This window comes from Camelus bactrianus, chromosome 2 (assembly GCF_048773025.1).
Source record: "Camelus bactrianus isolate YW-2024 breed Bactrian camel chromosome 2, ASM4877302v1, whole genome shotgun sequence".
Lineage (NCBI taxonomy): Eukaryota > Metazoa > Chordata > Mammalia > Artiodactyla > Camelidae > Camelus > Camelus bactrianus.
The window spans coordinates 110,461,129-110,483,080 of NC_133540.1; the positions used below are offsets into that span (position 1 = coordinate 110,461,129).

Sequence of the window (21,952 nt, forward strand, 5' to 3'; positions counted from 1 at the left end):
TTCTGTTGCACTTATTACAGTCCTGTCTCATTCCCTACTTAGACTGTACGCTTCCCCAAGGTGAGTGCCCTGCTTCTGTGCAGACCCAGGACCTAGCATAATTTGGGGCACTTGCTTCGTACTTACTAAACATGGTTTTCTCCAGGACAAATTTTCTCATTTTGAAAATGGCTGTATCTGCTCTGCCTTCTTCAAAGAATTGTTCTGAGAATCAAATGAGAGATCATGGCTGTTTGTAAGCTTCAGAGCACTACACAGATATTAAATCAGTTACGCAGTGTATATGCTTGAGGAAGAACGGTGGTTTTAAAGCCTCTGGACGCTGGCACAAGGGTTGGCACCTAGGACAGATAGTTTCTTGACAGCCCGGTGTGTCACTGTGTTCTGACCAGCCAGTCTTAGCCAGCAGTCCTAATAATTTCACGTGGGTCTTGCATAATCTGATTACGTGCTTGTTTTGCTCTGCAGAAGGCAGAGGGAAATGTTTATATCCCGATATTTAAACGCTGCAGACTCATACTGTTTAGAGCCTGCAGCTGGTTCTCCTATCTAATTCAGTGTTTCTCAGTATTTGCTACATATGAGAATCATAGGGTTGCAGTTGTTTTTAACTGAAAATTCCTAGGCTCTGCCCTCTGATTCATGGAATCGGAGTCTCGGGGTGGCAGGGTGAGATTAACACAGGTGACTTTGATGGGCATCTAGGACTAAGCTGTATTCTACATCTGTTCTAAATGCTGTCTGGAAAGATGGCGTACTGTCACCACAAATATTTTCAATCAGAAATGCAGTTGTTTCATATTTGATAGCTCTCGAGAGCACTGACGTTTATTTTGTTACTCTGCTGTACATTTTACAGTCCATTTATGCCGGTGAGTTCAGTGGCTACTCTAATTACCCAAAACCACATGGCCATGGCAAGCAGCTGATGAATGGGTTAAAGTTTTCTCTTTCCAGGCTGAAAAATCATCCTTGCCTTGCTTGGGAGAAATCTGGGGCCTTGAGCCAACCCTGACTTATTTTATTTTTAACGGAAGTTGCAGCTTTTAAGTAGATTTTGCACACCTTCTTGTAGAAGTGAAGCACCATCTATTCGGGCCGGAGCCATGATGAGGGTCATAAGTTTCCATAAAGGTTGTCAGTCCACCCCCCTGCTAGTCTGATGGTCTGAGCATGTGTCTCCGCCCGGAGTAACACACAGCATCTGCAGGCCAGGCCCCATCAGAGAGCAACAACCGGGCGTAATCCAATACCCAGCTCTTGTCAGAAGCTTCGCCCCGGAGGGTTGTTTGAAGGAGATGCAGGGTAACTGTTTTATTCTCCAGGTACCCTTGTATCAAGCTGGGCCATCAGAAAGCTGTTTTTAAAAAATCTTACCTTGCTACCCCTGCTTTATTTCCTCATTTTTAAGGGAGAATTTGAGTTTCCAATGACATGCTTTCGGAGTTTCTCCAACAGTTGCGTTATCCAGCAGGAGCATTGGTATGGATAATGGAGAATTTATTTAATTTAATTTAATAATTATAAGTCTAACACTATACCACTGCTAAAACTTAATAAAATGGGGTGGATTGGAATATAGAGCACCCTAAGTACTATTTTTTGTTAAGTGGGGCTTATGATACAAAGTGAAAGTGTATCACATTCTTCTAAGTATTTCACACCACTTAGCATGTCTCTGTATCTTTTCTATCACTGACTCAGTTTCTGGCTTGTTCCTTCTAACAAAATGAGCCATTTGTCCTTTCATCAGAAAAAAATCGTATTCAATTGATTTATTTTATATATGGATCATTTCCTCATCTCAACAAAAACCTTGCACATTTTTAAAAAAATTAAGTGAACTTTTTCTGCAATTTGTGCCCGGAAACTCTTTACAAGTGGGGGAAATTTGTTATAACATTGTTTTATTCCACTTATTTTATCAGTCAGAAATACACTAGTATCAAATGACAAAAACCTGAAGGCTAACTTACATAGATAGGGAGTTATTTGTTTTAACAAGATCTCTTGGTATCACTCATGGGGAGTTGATACCACCATGGAACAAGATTCTTCTTTTTTTTTTTTCTCACTCTGGCATCCTTAGAGTGCAAGAATTTGTCCTCAGGCTTTTCGTCTCAAGGATCCTTATGTTCTAAAATGGCTTCTGTGTTTCTAGATGTGATTTCCCAGGAAGATGGAAAGGCCAAGGGTGGAAGTCTTTCTCCCCAGATTTGTCCCTCCATAGCCTCCCACCAACCTCCTGACCCCTAGGCTGGGAACTGTTTATATTTTATTGACCAAAACTATGACATATGGCCCCTCCTAGCTACAAGGGAGATGGGAAAATAGAACTTGTACTTTTAGCCTCTACAACAGGGGAGACAAAGAGAAGAAGGCCTGTGAATTGTTTTTGCCTGAAGGGTCCTTACCAAAAGTGGACCGATATTTTGTGCAATGATCTGTAGTATGGCTACTTTTTCCCAATCATAATTTAGGAATTCAGAGCACACTGAACTTGTTCACCTACATAATTCATTTTTTGAGCTACAAAATAGGTATACTTTAAGGTGTGAGATTGATAAATCAAATTCCAAAACCGTTATGACTAGATAATACATTGCAAACTTTAGTGCTTTCCGAAGGCAGGCTTTGTAGCCTTCGGAACAGTCTCTAATTTTGGTGACACAAGCTGAACACGGTGGCTGTTGAACAATTTTCATACGAAAATAGCATTAGAGGAGCTTCCTATGAATCTAATTGAAGGAAGAGGAAAGTAACAAAATGGTGGCAATGAGATAAAATTGTAAAACAAGTAAGGCTTTTGTTTGAGAGCAAATGAGAAAAATCACGTGACAGCAGAGGTGACACCGCGTACTAAGACAAAGAGCGAGCGGTCTGCCGGCTTGCGTCTCAGCCCCTTCCTCCCCTGTACGGCCAGCTGTTCTTTCCACGCTACTGTACTCCTTTGAGCCTTGGTTTCCCCTTCTTTTCATATAAATAGCAACTATGCCAACCTCGAAGTGTCATTTGGCTCCACCACCTAGAAACCTGCTGTGCACATGGTAAGGGTTAGTTCACTATTAGTTCCCTTTACTGAGTGGCTAAAGGTGAAAACGTGCCTAACTTTTAAACAAAAGGCATGTGGAGTTCACGATCTCGCCCTAGTCAGCCTGTGTTTCATGTGAAAAAAAACTCATCCCTTATTAATAGCCTGACTGTCAGGCTTCAAATGCTACCGTGTTATCATATGTTGAAAATGACTACCTAAAATAAGAAAGTCACTCTCAATTCATTTTTTAATGAATGAATTCCATAAATACAGTAGAAAATTTAATAGGATTTATTAGATTTTAGAGAATGTAATTGTACTTTCAAAATCCATATTTTTGTTTCTTCATAATTCTTTTTTCTCCAAACTAGGATTTTAAGAGTGGACTTGGTATTACCATAATTCCTATGAATGTAGCAAATGTAAAGCAAGTGGACCGAACCGTGAAACAGTCTTTTGAAATAATCACTCCCTACAGGAGTTTTAGGTAAGTTATATTTAAACGTTTTGTGTTTGTACTACTGCAGGAAAGCTCGGGTGATCCACTCCTACATTGCCAGTGGTGATGTTATTTCTTATAGGACACTTAATAAAATTATGTTCTTTTTTATGTCCTGTAATTTATTAGCCAGTACGTAAAAGCTCCTTGTAAAAGTGACTTGAATAATCATGCAGTCTGTAAAGATACTAATTTCATGAGATCTGAGGTTTCTTTTTGTAGTATTTCTTTTTCTTAGTGGGCTTGGTGAGTATGTTAATTTTTTGATCTACAAATATATGGAAAAATACTTCATTTTGAAGGAATAAAATGAAAAGGGATATTACATTGTCTTTAAGCTGTGTTGTTATTTTACCCACTTTTAGCCTAATCAAATACAGTGTCTCCTTTAAGATCACAATGACCTAATTACAATTGCTCCATGGTTTCCTAAAAGGAACTCCAGCTTAAAATGATGCTGAATTTAGCTGATCTCACAGAACTTAATGATACATATTTTGTATTACGGGCATCCTAGTCATTGCTTTATTATGATGCTGAAACACAAAACTTACGGTATGTTCTTCATACATGTTAATTATCTACAATGACTCCATAGCTTTAGTGTACACAGGAGCCATAATCAGTGTCTGTTGAGTTCAACCACATTAATTCATTTGCCACAAATAATCAGCATGCCATCAGCTGGTCAGAGGCAATTGTCAGAGGGCTTTGGAAGGACCAAGAAGTACTTAGCAATTTCAGAAATACTACCAAATCTGGTACTTATTTTATCTGTTAAAACAGGCTTACTGGCTCAAATTTTAAGAAAGAAAACAAGCTTTATTTACACAGATGGAGATTCAAGCCTCAGTAGAAAATGTAGACATTGCCTAAGCTGTTTTTACTTATAATGCTTCATATTGCTCCAGATATGTGCCGTTTTTCTTCATACCAGCAATTCACCAACTGTCCGGGCACCAACTGGGTGTCTTAAATTCACTGTTATTCCACCACCCAGAGGGAGTAGCAGACCCCACAGGTTTAAAGGCTAGGTCCCACAAGGTTGTACTCATTTCATGCACCAGTCACACCTGTTGGGTCCTCAGGTTACCCATCCTTCTGTCCAGCTTAGATACAAATTGGGGTGCCCATTACCCTCTCTCCCCCAGGTTTGATGATTTACTAGGATGGCTCACAGAACTCAGGAAAGCAGTTCAATTATTACTACCAGCTTGTTATAAGAGGGACTCGTGGTACAGGGCTTCCAAGTTCTCCCTGGGTGCACCACCCTGCCAGCCCCTCAGTGTGTTCATCAACTTGAAAGCTTTTTGAACCCTGTTGTATAGGGGGTTTTATGGAAGTTTCATTTCATAGGCAAGGCTGATGACATTCTTGGCGATTGGTAATTAACTTAGTCACCAGCCTTTCTCCCTTTCCCAGGGTAGGGCTGGTTGAAAGTTCCAACTCTAATCACATCTTGGTCTCAGGGTGACCAGCTCCCATCCTGAAGCTGCGTAGCCTTCAGCCACAAGCTATCTCATCAGCATACAAAAGGCTTTTATCACTCAGGGGATTGCAAGAGCTTTAGGGAACTGTATACCATGGAGCAGGGACTAAAATCAAATATCTATCTTGCATTGTACCATATGGGCTCTGACCAGTCTCTATGGAGAGGCAGGAAACCACTAAGGAATTTGTAAATATTACAGTGATGGAACATAGAGTGCTTCAAGAAATATAACCCATGTAGGCCACTCAGTTTCTTTATAGATAATGTAGAATTGTTAGTCCTCTGTTATTTTCATTATTTCTCCACGCATTGTCATCTTCAGAACAGAAAATTTCAATGTGAAGCATCATTTTGTGGTTCACTGAGTTTGGAAGCCCTAACTGTAGTGCACTTCCTGCTACATTTGTAGGTACTCAGTAAATATTTCTTGAAGGAGTGAACTGATGTTTTAATGTTTTATTCCTTTTCTCAGGCACCCAGTAAACACTAAGAATTAGAATAAATCAGAACATGGCTAAAAATGAGTTAGAATTCTGTTAGCATAGTAATCACTTAAAACTTTCTTGATTTCTCAGTTTCTTAAAGCCATCTGGACATTCTGCTAATTAAAAAAAAAAAAGAATCTATTTTTAAGACTGAAAAAACCCCACAATTTCTAGTGGGTGTTTTTAATAATGTAGCTTCAGACTATGGCATACTTTCTTGGCAGAATAATCTAAGAGTCCTGAAGCTCTGCCAGTGTCTTAACGATTATCATGTAACTATGGCTTAGGAAACACGGCCTCTCTTAAGTTTTTGACCTAACAAGGCAATTTTTATATCCTGGTCAGAAAAATGTTTATGTTAATTTTGGTTCAAGATAATGTAAACAAAGTCATAAGCAGTGTAGAAAGTTAAAGGAAAAAAACCCAGCTTTTTCAACGAGATGATTTTTAGCAGGAAAGACTATCCAACTGCCTGGAAGGCATATTTTTCAGCTGCTATTTACTTTGTGAGTGAAATGAATATGCAAACTGAACAGGCTGCTTAATTGGCCTTTACGAGGGAGATCGATAATGCAGAAACGTTAATTGTTTCAGCTTTACAGCCGAGTCTGAAAAAGAGAAACAAGAGTGGATTGAAGCTGTGCAGCAATCGATAGCAGAAACTCTCTCTGATTATGAAGTAGCCGAGAAGATTTGGTTCAATGAGTCCAACAGGAGCTGTGCAGATTGTAAAGCCCCAGATCCGGACTGGGCATCCATCAATCTCTGTGTTGTCATCTGTAAGAAGTGTGCAGGTAATTAGTGATAAGTTTTATGCTCATCACTGTTGGGTGGCCGATTGGCACTGAGTGCTCTTTATTGTCACGTATAATGTGTCCCAGCTAATGGCTGGGAAAAAGAGAAACAGAGAAAGCTTATTACATTTAAATCAAACTTAGAAATACCATTCTAAACTTCTCTTATGCATGACTTAGATATAAAAATTGATTTTTAAGCATGTAATCATTTTTGTGTGTGTGCCTACTGGTCTATGTATGGATTTTAAAAAGACATGTTGAAGTTTTTAGAACTGAGGTGAATGTGTTTCAGGAAGCACCCTGAAAACACTGGCTGTTTGTATGATTTAGCCCTTTTTCCCCAATCGTGTTTTGTAAGACCTATTTTTTACATCAAGGCTGCTCTGTGTTCTAATCTTGTTACACAAAGTCTGGTATCTCTTATGATGAGAATTTTTATACAGAAGCATTTTCTAGGTATATTGAAGTTGATGAAAGTAACCAGTACTATGATTACTTTTCTTATTATGACCTTACACCTTACAGACAGTTGTCCACTTGAGTGGGGGGAGTGGACCCCAGCTTAGGTATGTGATTTTGGGCATCTTGGAGGAAGTTAGCTACAATCTAAACTTTACTTCAGCTTTGCAGCACTATCTGGTACTGTGGTGGCCCTGGGAATTAAAAAAGATCTATAAGACAAGACGAAAAGATCTGTAAGACAGGATATGGTAAAGGCAAGAACAGAGTTGAGCGCAGGCTTCATTGAGAGAATACAGAGGATGAGCTCCTGCCTCAGAGCAAAGACAAGACAGTTGCTTCAAACCCTTAAGACTCTTCTAGAGCTCTGTGCTACCCCATTTCTCATCGTAAGAAAGATGTCCTCATGAGCTAATTAACAACATCAGCAGCATCAGTAACAACTCGAAGCATCAGTTAGTCCTCCCCAACTTTGTATTTTTCCCTAACCTTTTCTCCTCTTCGCTCTCATTGGAAGAGAGAGCCTTTGTGTTGCCCAAGGCTATTCTTTCTACTTAAGCTCCCTTTCTTTCCTCTCTTATGATCCTCACCCCATCACTTACTCACTCTTTATGTGAGTATAGTTGGTCCTTCATATCCACGGGTTCCCCATCCTTGGATTCAACCAACTGTGGGTCAAAAATATTTGGAAAAAACATTTCTGAAAGTTCCAAGAAGCAAAACTTGAATTTGCCTCACAATGGCAACTATTTACATAATATTTACATTGTTTAATTAGGTGTTTTAAGTAATCTAGGAATAATTAAAAATACCTGGAGGATGTGTGTAAATTATATGCAATTATTATGGCTATTTTATACAAGAAACTTGAGCATCCATAAATGCAAACCTGTTCAAATTCCAGGGCTTTGTGCTCTGAGTAGTTTCTGTCTCAAAGAAGGGAGGTAAGGAACCTACCTAATGTAGAGAGAGGAATGAGCTTTCTCATGTTTATCAGGCAAAAGTTCCTTAAGATTGATGGTGATGTCTTTTATATCTTGTTTCCTTCTCAGCTTAGAGAAAAGGAGTCTGACATATGCCTGGGTGCCCAGTAATGGCTGAATGATGATCTATACAGCAGAATTAAATTGATGATCATAGGTTGCTGGGCTGTTACTCTCTTCCAAGCATAACAGTACAATAAAGAATATACTTCAGATTTTTAAGTACACATTGATTAGAGTTGAAGCTAGTTTTTGTTTAAGAGTAAAGGGATAATATCTGTATTCATATATATATGTAACTTACATAGTCCCATTATAAAATGTCTTCAGTTAACTACAATTTCTAGTTAGTTACCAAACAATGAAAAAATTCTCTCTCTATATATATATATGTATGTATATACACGAGCATACCCACACACACGCATGCATACACACTTTTAAAAGTGTAGTTTCATACCAACACATGGTGATGAAGGCGGTTACTGTTGTCTTCATGATGGTTGGTTACAATTTTTGTATGATTACTACCACTGCTGTAAGGTGGAAAGTAGGTATTGGTTTAAGTGGAAAAGATACATTAATCCACACATACATGTACACATACATATACACATTTTTTTAAGGTAAAATACATCTATATACAAAGTAAAATAGAAATACAACTGTTTTTTTACTTCAGGGCAACACAGATCTTTAGGACCAAAAGATTCCAAGGTTAGGAGTCTGAAAATGGATGCCAGCATTTGGAGCAACGAACTCATTGAGGTACGTCCAACCTGACTGGTGGTCAGCAGAGGCCCGGGAGGGGGTGTGCAGTGGGGTGATGTTGTTACTATAGGAGCTCTCTGATCAAGTTCTCACCACATTATAAAAATGGCTTATAGCCTGTTTAATAGTAGTAACTTTCTGCTTTAACAATGCTTCCTAAATGAGATAGTTATTTTAAAAATAAAAAAATAAAATAAAAGAAGCTTTCATAGTAATAACTACTTTTAAAGGCTTGGCAGCTCTTTTTAAAGCCAGAATTTACTTTCTTTTTTAAGCCAGCATGGATAAAATATCAGAAAAGTGAATGAAAACTTTTGGCAAAATTGACTGTTCTCTATCACGGCCACACTCTGTCATTAACTGCGATCGTGTCTAACTTGCTGTCTCCTGCATCCATTCTCTGCTAAGATTTCGATGCCACTATCAACCACATTAGCCCACCTACTAAGTCATTTTAAATTACTCTGTCTCAATGTGAGCTAGCTTTGAAAAGTAATAATGCTTTTGCTGCAATTTGCATTGCTTGCAATTTCTTTCCTAGCTAATCTTTTACCATTATTAAGAGCATCTAGACTATATTTAAAATAGAAATAGTATCTGCTTTCACACTCCATCTTCCTAAAAGAGTTGGGTCTTTCTTGTCTTTTTGCATATATTCTACTAGCTACATTTTAATTTGTAATGTGAGTCAGTTTCCTGCAGATTCAAATGCATTTTATGAGCTGATGTGCTTTATAATTTTTGATAATTCAGCTTTTTATTGTCATTGGAAACAAAAGAGCAAATGACTTTTGGGCTGGTAATCTTCAGAAAGATGAAGAATTACACATGGACTCACCAGTAGAAAAGAGAAAAACCTTTATCACTCAGAAGTACAAAGAAGGAAGATTCAGAAAAACATTTTTGGCATCTCTCACCAAAGAAGAATTAAATAAGGTAACCAGTGAAACATAACATAATATATGTGGAATCTGAAAAGCCAAACTTGTAGAAACAGAGAGTAGAATGATGGGTACCAGGGGCTGGGAGGTGGGAGAATTGGGGAGATATTGTTTAAGGATACAAACTTACAACTAGTAGATAAATAAGTTCTGGAGATCTAATGCACGATAGAGTGATTATAGTCAACAATACTGTATTATATACTTCAAATTGCTAAGAGACTAGATCTGAAATGTTCTTGCCACAAAAAAGAAATGATACTTATGTAATGTGATAGAGGTGTTAGCTAAAACTACAGTGGTGTTCATATTGTAATATATAAATGTATCAAATCAGCAGGATGAACACCTTAAACTTACACAGTGTTATATGTAAATTATACATATGTTGTTGCAAATGGTAGGATTCCTTTCTTTCTGAAGGCTGAGTGATACTCCATTGTATGTGTGTGTGTGTGTGTGTATCTATATATAGATACACACACACACACACACACACACACACACATATACATATACACCACATCTTTATCTGTTCTCTCACTGATGGACTCTTAGGTTGTTTCCATGTCTTGGCTATGGTGAATAATGCTGTAATAAATATGAGAATACAGATGCCTTTTCGATATCCTGTTTTCATTTCCTTTGTACATATACCAGAAGTGGGATTGCTGGATCGTATGATAGTTGTATTTTTATTTTTTTGTGGAACCTTTACACTGTTTTTGATAGTGGCTGAATCAATTTATATTCCCACTAACAGTTCAACAAGGGTTCCCTTTTCTCCATGTCCTTATCAGCACTTGTTAAATCTTGTCTTCTTGATGACAGCCATTCTAACAAGTGGAAACAGTATCTTTCTGTGGTTTTTATTTGCATTTTCCTGATGATTAGTGATGTTAAACATCTTTCCATGTACCCGTTGTACACTTGGATGTCTTCTTTGGAAAACAGATATGTATTTAGTTTCTCTGCCTGTTCTTTAATTGGATTGTTTATTTGTTTTTAATTGAGTTATATGAGTGTATATATTTTGGTTGTTAGCCCTTTATTCAATGTACCGTGTGCAGGGATTTTCCCTTATGCTGTAGGTTGCCTTTTCATTGTGTTTACTGTTTCGCTCTGCAGAAGCTTTTTAGTTTGATGAAGTTCCACTTACTGATTTTTGCTTTTGTTGCTTGTGCTTCTCGTGTCATATCCAAAAAATCACTGCCAAGACTGATGTCAGAGAGATTACCACTTACGTTTTCTTCTAAAGCTTTACGGTATCTGGTCTTATGTTTAAGTCTAATACATTTCCAGTTAATTTCTGCGATTGGTGTAAGAGGGCACCAGTTTCATTTTCTGCACGTACTTACTCAGTTTCCCAACATCATTTGTTGAAGAGCCTGTCCTTTCCCCGTTGAGTGTTCTTGGTGAATAGACATTTATTGCATACTTACTAAGTGCTGAATTCATTTTAGGTGCTAAGGATATACTTGTAGTAAAAAGTAGATGTCCTTCTTTTATTCATTAGAGTGATCTTGTGTAGGGGAGACTGACCATAAACAGCTTAGTGCCAATAAATATAGCAAGTGCGGCATGCTGTGAAGAAAAAGAATAGAGTAATGAGAGAGAAAATACCAGGAAACACATATGATTAGATTGTGAGGGCAGTCAAAGGCTATCACAATGGATGGATGTTAGCTGTTACATTTTCCAACATCCTCATTTTGCAGATGTGGAAAAAATAAGATCCAGAGAGAAGGGATGGCCCAAGATCACCTAGCAAATTAGCACAAAGTCAGGTACAAGAATTCAGGCTTATTCATTCTAATGTGAAGGAAATGCTAGAGGTCATCTTGACCATGGAGAAAAGATAAGTACTTTTTTAAATAGTATCCCCTCCAGGCTAGAGCTGTGATTGTGTCCTGGGACTTCTTGGTTGTACACTGCTCTGAGCTGCCCTTTGGGATCATCAGTGAGTGATTGTCCAGAGGTTGTATTACAGAGAGCAAATTAGCTAGTGATCACTCCAAGTGCACCATGTCAGGAAGGAGGTAAAAGGTGAACCCAAGGCTAAGAATTCAGATGGAATCAGGGTATGAAATCGGAGTTTAGAAGCAAGTGGGAAGCCAATAAAGTGAGGAAGCAGGAGGACGGGATGGGAAGAGATGAAAAGGTATCTTATTATTTCAAGACAAAACAAACAAACAAATCAGGTACAAGGAGTGTCACTGTTGGTACAGCTCTGCTGTGTAACGTGTCAGGCATGTTCTAGTGTGTCTCGCTTGCTGTTTCTCCCCTACCCATACCCTCTCCCAAAAGGAAAGATCCTGAATTTATAATCATTTTTCAAGCCCCAAATAACAGCAATAATTTAAAGATTCCTCTGAAGCTGATTAGGCTGGAAAATAGATACAAACATACATGCATATACCATTCATATGGCAAAACAAAACATAGAGTGGGTATTTCGTTACTACATCTGAAATATTTTGAATTTTCTGAGCATCAGGCATTATCATAGTATGCAAGCACCAGAATCCCTTCCATGGCAAATAAGATGGATTTGAAGATTGGGAACATCACAGCAGCAAAACAACAAATTGAGCCTTGGAGATCCTGGGTTGTAATTTAAATTCATACACAGTAGGCCTTCTGTGTCTGTTGCTTTAATTCAGAGCATAATTAGTATTAGATTTCTTTGTTCAAAAGGAATACAAACATCTCATAAATGGATTGGCAGACTCTCACTCATTTTAGTAGCTAGGATCGTATTTTCTTCCTTTAAAAGTTGCATTTTCTGTTGATGGCCAGGCTCTGTGTGCTGCTGTGGTCAAACCAGATGTTCTGGAAACAATGGCTTTGCTGTTCAGTGGAGCAGATGTCATGTGTGCAACAGGTGACCCTGAGTACAGCACTCCCTATCTGCTGGCCAAGAAGGCGGGGCAGAGTCTGCAGATGGAATTTCTCTATCATAACAAATTCTCAGGTGAGTCCCTATTCCTTTGCCTTCCTGGTCTTTCCTGATACATCCCTAAAAGGACTGAAGCATAAATCTGTTTATTTCTTAAATCACAAAAATCATCAGAGTGAAAAAATAGTATGATTACCAAAAAGATGGAAGATGCTTAAGACCTATGTTTTGTCTCCTTTCAAGGAAGACTTTAGGAAATAAATCTTTTATGTGTCTTTGATCTTATAAATGGAAGATGAAAATAGTTAATCCCATGTAATCACTTTCTCTGAAATTAAATCCAGTTTTCACATAGGAGCAGTAAACACAACTGAAGTGCCTATTTGCAAGTTTTATGCGAAGTAAAATAAATACTTCTGTATATTTAATGCATGGTATACTTGACGTAGTTTTTCTTCAACCTCAACTCACCTGCATATTCATAAGCAAAGGGGAAATTGTTCACATTTTTGATTTCAGATGTATTATTTTTGTCCTTTTTCTAGATTTCCCTCAACATGACATTCATTCCGAAGGTGGATTAAATCAGGAATCCTCCCAGTCCACGTTCCTCTGTGACTTTTTATATCAGGCCCCTGCTGCTGCTTCTAAACTCTCTTCAGAGAAAAAACTGCTTGAAGGTATCCTTTCCGCTCCTTTGAGATTTTGTTATCTGATGAAACTTTATTTCATTATCAAAACAATTAGGGTTAAATGTTGATTTTTTTTTTCCCTTAAGATGTTAGATTTAATCTTGCAGTAGAGAAATTTTTTTTGAGGATTATAAATACTCCCAGGCATAGATAGGATTTCATGGACTGCAGCAAAGATTTACCACCTGGCTGGAATGCTCAGTGAGTTCTCAGCAGAATTCATTGACATCTACCTTAGGGCCAACCAATTCTCTTTCAGGATTTAAGGGTTATTCCAAAGAAATGTGAAACCCAGCTGCTTTCCTTTGGGGACAGACACTTTAACTGGGGAGACAGTACAGAAAAATGTCAACATGTAGGAAGAACTGGCAGGTTTTCAGTACGTGTTCTGTCAGCGTACTAAGTGGTATTGAGTGGTTCAGTTTGTTTTGGTGATAGGGGTGTGTTTCTGTGTAAGGAAAATAAACCTGATGTATGGTGTCAAAAAATGATGGGAATTCACTTGATTTAATGACCTGTTCTAGGTTTACGGCAGTAATCTGAGCAGAGTCCTCGTAGGCATTTATCCCTCTGTCTGTCTAGCTCCTTGTGTCAGACACGTGCCAGGCATTAGGAATGCAAAAATGAGTAAGACACGGGCCTCATGCTTGTGCCACATACATTTGAACTAATTTTAGAAACACAGGCAGAGAATAATGAGATCTGTCTTCCCAGAACAAAGAGTTTAAGAGAGATTGAGCTGTTGATGACCAATTGGTGGTGAGTCCTCAGAGGCTCAGGGGCCTGGTGTTAATTCCCTAGGTGGTATAGTCCAGCTACCTTACTTGATTAAAGGATGAAAATCTCACGTTAGAGTCTTAATCCTGGTCCTTGTGCATTTGAAGTGATTATTTCAGTTGAAGACTTTATTTCCCCCAAAATTATATCCCTAAGCAGAATTATACTGGGATTAACTGTACTTTATTAGATTTTCATATAACCTGTAGCTGTCCTTTAATGAGCATGTACTATGTGTAAGGCATTGCTTTAGGTATTTTATGTTTATTAATTGTAATCCTCATAAAAGCTCTGTGAGGTAGTTAGTATTCTGCTTATTTCATGTGAGCACCTGGGAGGAAGGTGGCATGAAGCGGAGTTTTACATCTGATTTGTGTGATAATGATTATTGCAAAACTTTGGCTTTAGTCATAGTGTGATGTCCTGGTCCAGTGACACTAGATGGCAGAGCACTTTTATTCTTTGAGTTTAGATGTTTTTGGTTCTTTCGGCAAATGGTTTTTAATGTCTTCCTTTACTCAGTCTCCCCAATATTAAGTGATGAATTTTACAGAGATTTTCTTATCTTCCGTTGCGCCTTAACAGTATTTAACCCTTAAGCAGTCAAAATTTGAGGGTTCATGAGGAAAAAAATAGGGGAGAGGGATACAGCTCAGTGGTAGAGTGTGTACAAGGTCCTGGGTTCAGCCCCCAGTACCTTCACTTAAAAAAAGGGGGGGGGGGAATAATAGAATGATCTGTGAATTGACTATAGCAGTTATTAAAATAATTAGATAATAAGGAAAGTAATGTACTTGTTAGTAAGTTTTCTGAAATGTACAAGTTTTCTAGACTGTTTCTTCTAAATTGTGGAGTAGCTTAGACCCACCCTTCAAACCACTTATACAAAGATGAAATAAGAAATTTGAAATATAAGCTTTTCTTCTTCAAGCTTCTTAATGTATCATAAGTACTCTGCAGGCTAAAATAAGCTTTTATTTACTTTTTTGGCAATTCTGTTTATATTTATAGACTTAACCAGTTTGCTTTAATATTTCCTTAAATAGACTGTTTTTCTTAATCACCTGAGGACTGAGTTAATGTTTTAAACTTGTAACTAAATCATTCTTTCCTTTTTATCTTCTATAAATTGACTATGGATTATTTTCATTGTTGTTAAAATTTATTTCAAAAAACAGAAACTAGTGCATTCTCTGTATATCTAATTTAACCAGGGATGTTTTCTCATTTTGGAACATTCTGTTTTAAGTAAGATGAAATTGAACTTTTGTACTTTGGCTGTGCAGTGCACAGAAATGGTTTAATTGGAAAATTATCTCCTGGCAAGGTATTATTGGATGGCAGAAATGAAGACCATCAAAGGTGTCAGCAAGGGCTGTCATTTCAAACTCAAAATAGACCACGAATCCATTCGTTACTCTCCATCTTCACTAATGTCTTCCCAGCCCCGCCGCCATCATGTCCTGCCTGGGCCGTAATACCCCCCTTATTGGCCTTTGTTTTCCATAGCTTCTCTTCATAACGTTCTCCCAACTGCGGACTTAATGATTGTTGAAAATGTAAATCGGATCATTTATTTCCATCCCTCAAGTACAGTAGCTTCCCATTACAGAATTGAACCCGTTTCTTATTATGACCTAAAAGGCCTTCCTGTACCTTCCCCCTTCGATCTCATATCCTTCCTTCCTGTGCCACATGCCTGGCTGTGCTGCTTCCTGTCTGGCCCTGCAATAGGCCACGTTCTTTTCTGCCTCTTTGGGACCTTTGCAACTGCCATTTACTCTGCCAGGAGGGCCCTTTCCCAAGTCAGACTGCACCTCAACTCCCAGGGATCAGTTCATTGCCAGCTAGACTGAGAGGCCTCCTCAGAGACCCACTGAAGCACGCACCCACTGCCAGAGCTCCTCTTTCGTAGTATCCTGTTTATTTCCATCACAGCACTTACCCCATAAAGATGATCCCTCCTTCATTGACTGATTTCTCTCTCCCTCTGGTGGGAAAGCTCAATGAGGCATCAGCATTTTCTGGTTTATTTAGGGTTATCAAATCTTTTGTGCCTCAAACAGTAGCCACACATGGTAGTCATGTGATAAATATTTGTTGAATAAATGGACATTTCTCTAATCACATTACGACCAGTGTAAAAGCACAGCTGGCTTGTTAATATTTTGTTTTGGACCTGCATATAAAAATATATAATTGGTGACATCAAACACATTTTGTTCAGAAAGAGCTTATTTTAAAATGAAGAAGAGAAAGTTGAACTACTAAGAAACAAAGTTCTGGGGGGGGGGTTCTGTTGTTTTTTTTTTTTTTTTTTTTTCCTTTTCTCTGTCAAGATTCTACAGTGGTGGCACTCCTGTTGAGCACAGGAAAAATTGAATTATTTGGAAAGATTTAGAGATGAAAGTGTGGTTGTCACCTTTGCCTCTGAACAGCAAGCATCTGGATTGCATCACTCCATTAGTGCTTGTCAGGACAGCCACAGAGCAGAATGATTAAAAACAAAGGAAAAAGTCAGGGAATAAACTGCATTCAAGTCCTTCAGAGAGTTACAGAGGCTTCAAATTGTCAGTTCAGGTTTTCAGGATTTGAAGTTCTTCTAGCCTCCGGTTATGAAGACTGATCTGTATTTTTCCTTTTCTTCTCAATTTAGTGTTCATGAAAGGAGAGATTGATACTTGTTAAACCTCCGTGGAGAGCTGAATACTAGCATCCCAATTTTGGTTTCTGTTTTTCCCCTCAACTGGATTTTTTTTCCCCTTGGTATCTTACCTTGATTTCTTGACACAGTGTTTGATTTTTAAAAAGAAAGTGGTTGATATGGTTTACTAGAAACTCTGTATTAGCTGTTTATTTAATTTTATAGATGAGCGCTGAGGAATTTTGAAGATCTTTTTGTTCTATCAATGCCTGGCTTGTATAGTTTAAAAATATTTCTCCTGGGCTAAAACACATTTATTTTAAGTGAAAAGGATTTCTAGCATGTATGCCTATTTTCTGTGGATGCTCAACACCATCAGCTCAGGAAATTCATCAGGAATCAGCTTCATGGTTTCAAAAAAAACAGTTTCACCTCCATTCACTCACATTTATCGTGCATATATGTATCAGAAGGTAGGCCCTCTGCTGCACCCTGATACATTTGAAAAATGGACATAGATGTTTCAAGCCTATACCAGGTGCAGAGAGGCAGTTTGTGGAGTAGATGAGAGGGTAGCTTCCCTCACTGAGTCCCTGGGGTTTTACCCCCTGCTCTGGTGCTAAGTATGTGCGCAATCTTGGGAAAGTCAATCAACCAGTTTGTGCCTGTGGGCAGAGTATAAGGAAAGGGGTATTTAGTAATTGAACTGACCTAATAGGGTTGTTTTGAGGATTCAGTGAGTTAATGTGCATGAAATGTGTGGAAGACTACATGGCGCACATGGAGGGTGATAAGTGGAGAAGGAAGAAGAGGAGGTGGAGGAGAGGAGGAAGAACAGCAGAGGGGCTCTCCATCTATCTATATAGCTGCTTCCGGTTTCCGGTTAGCCTTTGACTGCAGGTACATCCTACAGGTGGTAGCTGACAACCCTGGTACCCAACTACATACAGTACCCGTATCACTTCATAGCAATATTTCAGTGGGTCACCCCTGGAGTTCTGTACCTGGGCTTGAGTAGATTCCAGGAATATTTTTCTTCCCTGACCTAAATGTCAAAATTAAACAGAAAGAATGAACAGCTCCTGCAGACAACCACCATACACACAACCTCTTATCGGTTAAACAGCTTGTGTCCTGAGAGTTGCCTATTCTGTGGCCCCAGTTTTGTTCTTGTGGACATCTTCTGGTAACTGATTAACAGTCAGATTTCTGTAGTAGAAAGGATGTCCTGTCTGATTTTGCCTCAGCAGACCATGCCATCCAACATGGTTTTCTTAAATTGCTTCCCAAATGAATAGAAATGTCAAGCTTTCCCATCACAGCTTTGTGATTATGCATCCTCAGAGGTAATGTCTGTGCCTGCCTTGTCTGCCCTCTGGCCTGTTTTCACTTACAAAAGATGAAGCTGGTGAAGGGTTAGAGTGAGGATGCTACAGGATTAAATCTCAAGCCCATATTTCTAACTTACGAAGAGTTCATACTCACCTTTTTAAAGAGAACTGTCATTTGTTTCCCATTAGAATTTACATAATTAGATTCTGCATTTATATTTTTTTATACATCATGCATTTGACACTTGTTGTTTCCGACCTTCCAGTGGCTCCCACTTGTCTGCTGAGAAAGGCACAAACTCCTGAATACCTGTCATGTGGGACTCCTGGGGCCTGGCCTCCACCGTGAGGCTGCAGTCTCCTTTCCCGTGTCCTGACTTCATGTGTCGTCTCTTTCTTTGGCCAGATGGGTGTTTGGCATTTCCTCTTTCTATGACTTTCCTCACACAGTTCTTTCTCAGAATTGTGGAACGATTGTAGCTCAGAAGGCATTTTTTGGCTACTTTAGAAACGTGCCTTTTCAGTCATAAATGACTATTTCAAAAGCTCTGTTTTTCTGTGAAGGTTTTTTTCTTACCACTCCAGTTTGAGGGCAGCTTCCCTCCAAGAAGGGGGTCTAACCCATGAAAGGGACCAGCTGACGACGATGATTCTGAGAGGGACAGGACTCTCAGTAAAGCAGGCAGCTACCTCCTTGTTAGGAAGACCAACTGGTATTTCCCACCCTTATTTTATTAGATCTTTTTCTGCATTTAATATTGGTAATGATTCTTTTCTGAGACGCCCGACTCCTTTTCTGTTCTGTACACTCTCTTCTCATTTGCTTCAGTGCTTTTGTGGGCCCTTCTAGGTCCTTTGTTCCTTACAGTTTTAAGTTCCCTAAGATGTCAGCCTTGGTTACTGTGTATTTACAGCTACTCCCTGTATCCTAAAGGCTTTCTGGTTATTGAGACCTTTCCTTGCCCCCAGGATGCAAACCCATAGGGTGATCTACCTAATAGGAGTTCCTGCTTGGATTTCTAGGAGATAGCTCTCATTTGGTGTATCTCAAAGGAAACGCAGAATATGTGCACTAAAACTGTTTCTACTTTATTTTCTTTTAGATAAAAGTAGACATTATTGCCCACTTTGTAATCAAAGCTCAGAATGATATACAACCATTAATAAGCTCTCCCTTTCTCCCTGCATCCCATTAGTACATATCTGATTCCTTTAAAACACACGCATGCCTGTGTGTATTTCCCTCTCTCCTTCCCCGCCCCGCTCCTGTCTCTGTCTCTGTTGTCTCCCATCCCTTCCTGTCGTCAGGCCCCCTCCTCTCCAACCCATTATCCTTAGAACTCTCCTGCTTTTGGTGGTTTTATCTTTCCTTTACAAGTCTTTTGATAGTGTCCGAACAGGTTTCCTGCCTCTGGCCTCACCTTCTCAAATACAATTTTTCACAGTAATTGGAGTGTGTAAAATTTAAATCAGTTATATTTGTCTACCGAAACCATTTCAGTGCCTCACCGTCTGCTACAAAATCAAAGCTCAGCAAACTTTTCCGAAAAAGGCCAGATGGTAAATATTTCAAGCTTTATGGGCCAGATGGTCTCTGCCGCAAGTCATCTCTTCCCTTGTAGTAGGAAAGCAGCCCCAGACAGTTCGTAAATGGGCAAATGAGGCTGTGTTTCAATAAAACTTTATTTACAGAAACAGGTGTTGATTGGGATTTAGCCTGCATTCCCACAAGATGAATTTTAAATCCCCTCAACAAGGGCACTAAGGGCACTGTGGAGTTGAACCCCGTCTTCCTTTGGGCACTTACCTAACATTACCCCAAAATCTTACTTTTTACCCTACATTTCTTCCTCCTAGTACTCTGCACAGACACCGATCTTTGCTGCTTCAGTTGCTTTGCAGTTGTCTCTTTATGGATCTGCCTTTTCTCTGGTCATCAGTGTCATAGTTATTTTTGTCTTACATGCCCAGGCTACTAGACTGTAAGTTTTTTGCGGACAGAGAGCATGAGAACTTGTTATCCCAAGCGGCAGTAGCATACTCTTTACAAAAAATAGGAAAATAAACACATTTACTTATTTGAATCTAGTCATTATTTAAAAGCACATTTTTAAAAAAATTAAATGTATGGCATAGCTCAATTTATTATTTTTTTGTTTTAAATTCCTAGAGATAAATAAAAAGTGGTGTGTTTTAGAAGGAGGCTTCTTGAGTTACTATGAAAATGATAAATCTACCACACCCAATGGCACCATTAATATCAATGAAGTTATCTGCCTTGCTGTACACAAAGAAGACTTCTGTTTGAATACTGGGTAGGTCTGTCATTAAATGGGTAGGAGTTGAAAGTATTTTCTGATATTTATCATACAAGGTAATAAGGATTTTATTACCATTTCAGTTCTTCAGTTGCTTCTTGTAGAAGAGTTGAATGGTTTCTGGAAGCCTACTCATTTTGCAGCTTCTGAAAGTTCCTTAGGGAAATCACTGAAAAGTAGGAAAATTGAAATATTGTACTAAGTAATATGAAAGGCAGACATGTTGGCATCTAATTTAAAGTAAATTTATGTCATTCTATTCGTCTACATGTAGTCCCATAATTTTTAAGATTTACTCATTATTTTAAAAAATGGATTAATGAAAAAATTAATGCTTTCTCTAAATGTATCACAGTTAAAGTAATGACAAAGGAAAATATTCAGTCGTTTGTTCACAATAAAATAAACTATTAAGCATATTTAATAGCATGTTGAAAAACCAAATTCCTAAAAGATCTACTTTGGCATTTTTATGGTCTCAAAAGAGTTTTAATAAAAGAGTAAGAATTATTTAATGTATTTGGCTTACAAAATAGTTAATGAGATTTCTGTGAGGACTTTCAGAAATTGACCATCTAAGATCTTTGGTGTGACAGTTTCTTATCACATTCTGTAATGTAATAATGAAAAAGTATAAATACTAAAATGTGCAAAAATCAGCTTTATAGAAGTTTAATAAAAAATTTTATATGAGGAAGGGAAGATATTTGTGAAGCTACATTACTTACATAAAATTACATGAAACACATTACCATCATTACATAATGCTAATTGAAATAACCATTGTTTTCTAGTAAATCTAATTTGATTTTTTTGTGTGAGCATAACTGGTTATTGATTTGTTTTTGTTTTAATCTTAATAGTGCTTTTATTCTAAATGAATAATCAGTTTAAGGTGGCTTCCTGTGGAATGTTAAAATATAAGTACATTCTATATATTAAGTTGCTTAAATAACTTAAATAATATTAGTGTATGCCCATATAATCATATCCAAAAATTAAACATTCTTGATGGACTGTTAACTGATACAAGTAGGTGTGTAGGAGAAATGTCCACAAGGAGATGTGGTTAAAAAAAAATGGCTGCAGCTGGATCCTTACTCACTTTAAATAGTGTGTTATAGAACTGGAAATCAGTAAAGTAGCCACTGAGGAGTCATACAGATTTGTGTTTTAGGAGGAGAACTGACTGACGTGGTAAAGAAGTGATTGGAGGAAGACAGGCTTTAAGTAATGAGAGTTTAGCTAGAAGAAGAAGTAATTAAAAACAGTGCGTTGAGAGCATCTTCAGATTGAATTGATAAGATTAAATATCTGGATGGATGCAGTGCTGACACTAAAGGGGAAGAATAAATCAGACTCCAGGATTTCGAGCTTGTTGATGAGGTAGAAGGAGAAGCTTTTAAATTGGAACATGAAGGAGCTACAGCAGGTTGAGGGTAAAAAAGAGGAATAAAGAAGATGACTTCAGTATAGGGCATTCTGAGTTACTTAGGTCCCAGCAGCATGCATGTTCCAAGAAATAGTTGGAGCTGTGGATGGGGAACCGAGGGAGAAATTCAGGACGTGGCACGTTACCCTAATTTTATTTATAGTGAGGAGATGAAATTTGGGGATGAGATGAGATGATAGAAGGAAAATTTGTGGAGTAATACAAGAAGAGGGCCAGTTAGAGAACTGTCTGGACAATGTTTGCTTTGAACAGTGGGTCAGAGTAAATCAAGAAGGAGTGGTCTGAGAGGGAAGAGGAGGTGGAAGACGGCCCTTTGCCACATCAGGGCGTCAACAAAGTCATGCCGCAGAGTGGTTAATCAGAGGAATATTTCTTCT

General features: G+C 38.3%; 1 protein-coding gene across 3 annotated transcripts in view; it reads left to right on the top strand.

Moving 5' to 3' along the window:
• The window catches only part of ARAP2 (ArfGAP with RhoGAP domain, ankyrin repeat and PH domain 2), a 149,357-nt gene that overhangs the window by 49,893 nt on the left and 77,512 nt on the right, over nt 1–21,952 (top strand). For all 3 annotated transcript variants that reach the window (XM_010962699.3, XM_010962700.3, XM_045522396.2), the window contains exons 9-15: nt 3,406–3,521; nt 6,105–6,304; nt 8,432–8,517; nt 9,274–9,456; nt 12,261–12,435; nt 12,906–13,040; nt 19,975–20,119. In XM_010962699.3, coding sequence (XP_010961001.2) covers nt 3,406–3,521; nt 6,105–6,304; nt 8,432–8,517; nt 9,274–9,456; nt 12,261–12,435; nt 12,906–13,040; nt 19,975–20,119 — 1,040 coding nt within the window. The remainder of the gene's footprint in view (nt 1–3,405; nt 3,522–6,104; nt 6,305–8,431; nt 8,518–9,273; nt 9,457–12,260; nt 12,436–12,905; nt 13,041–19,974; nt 20,120–21,952) is intronic.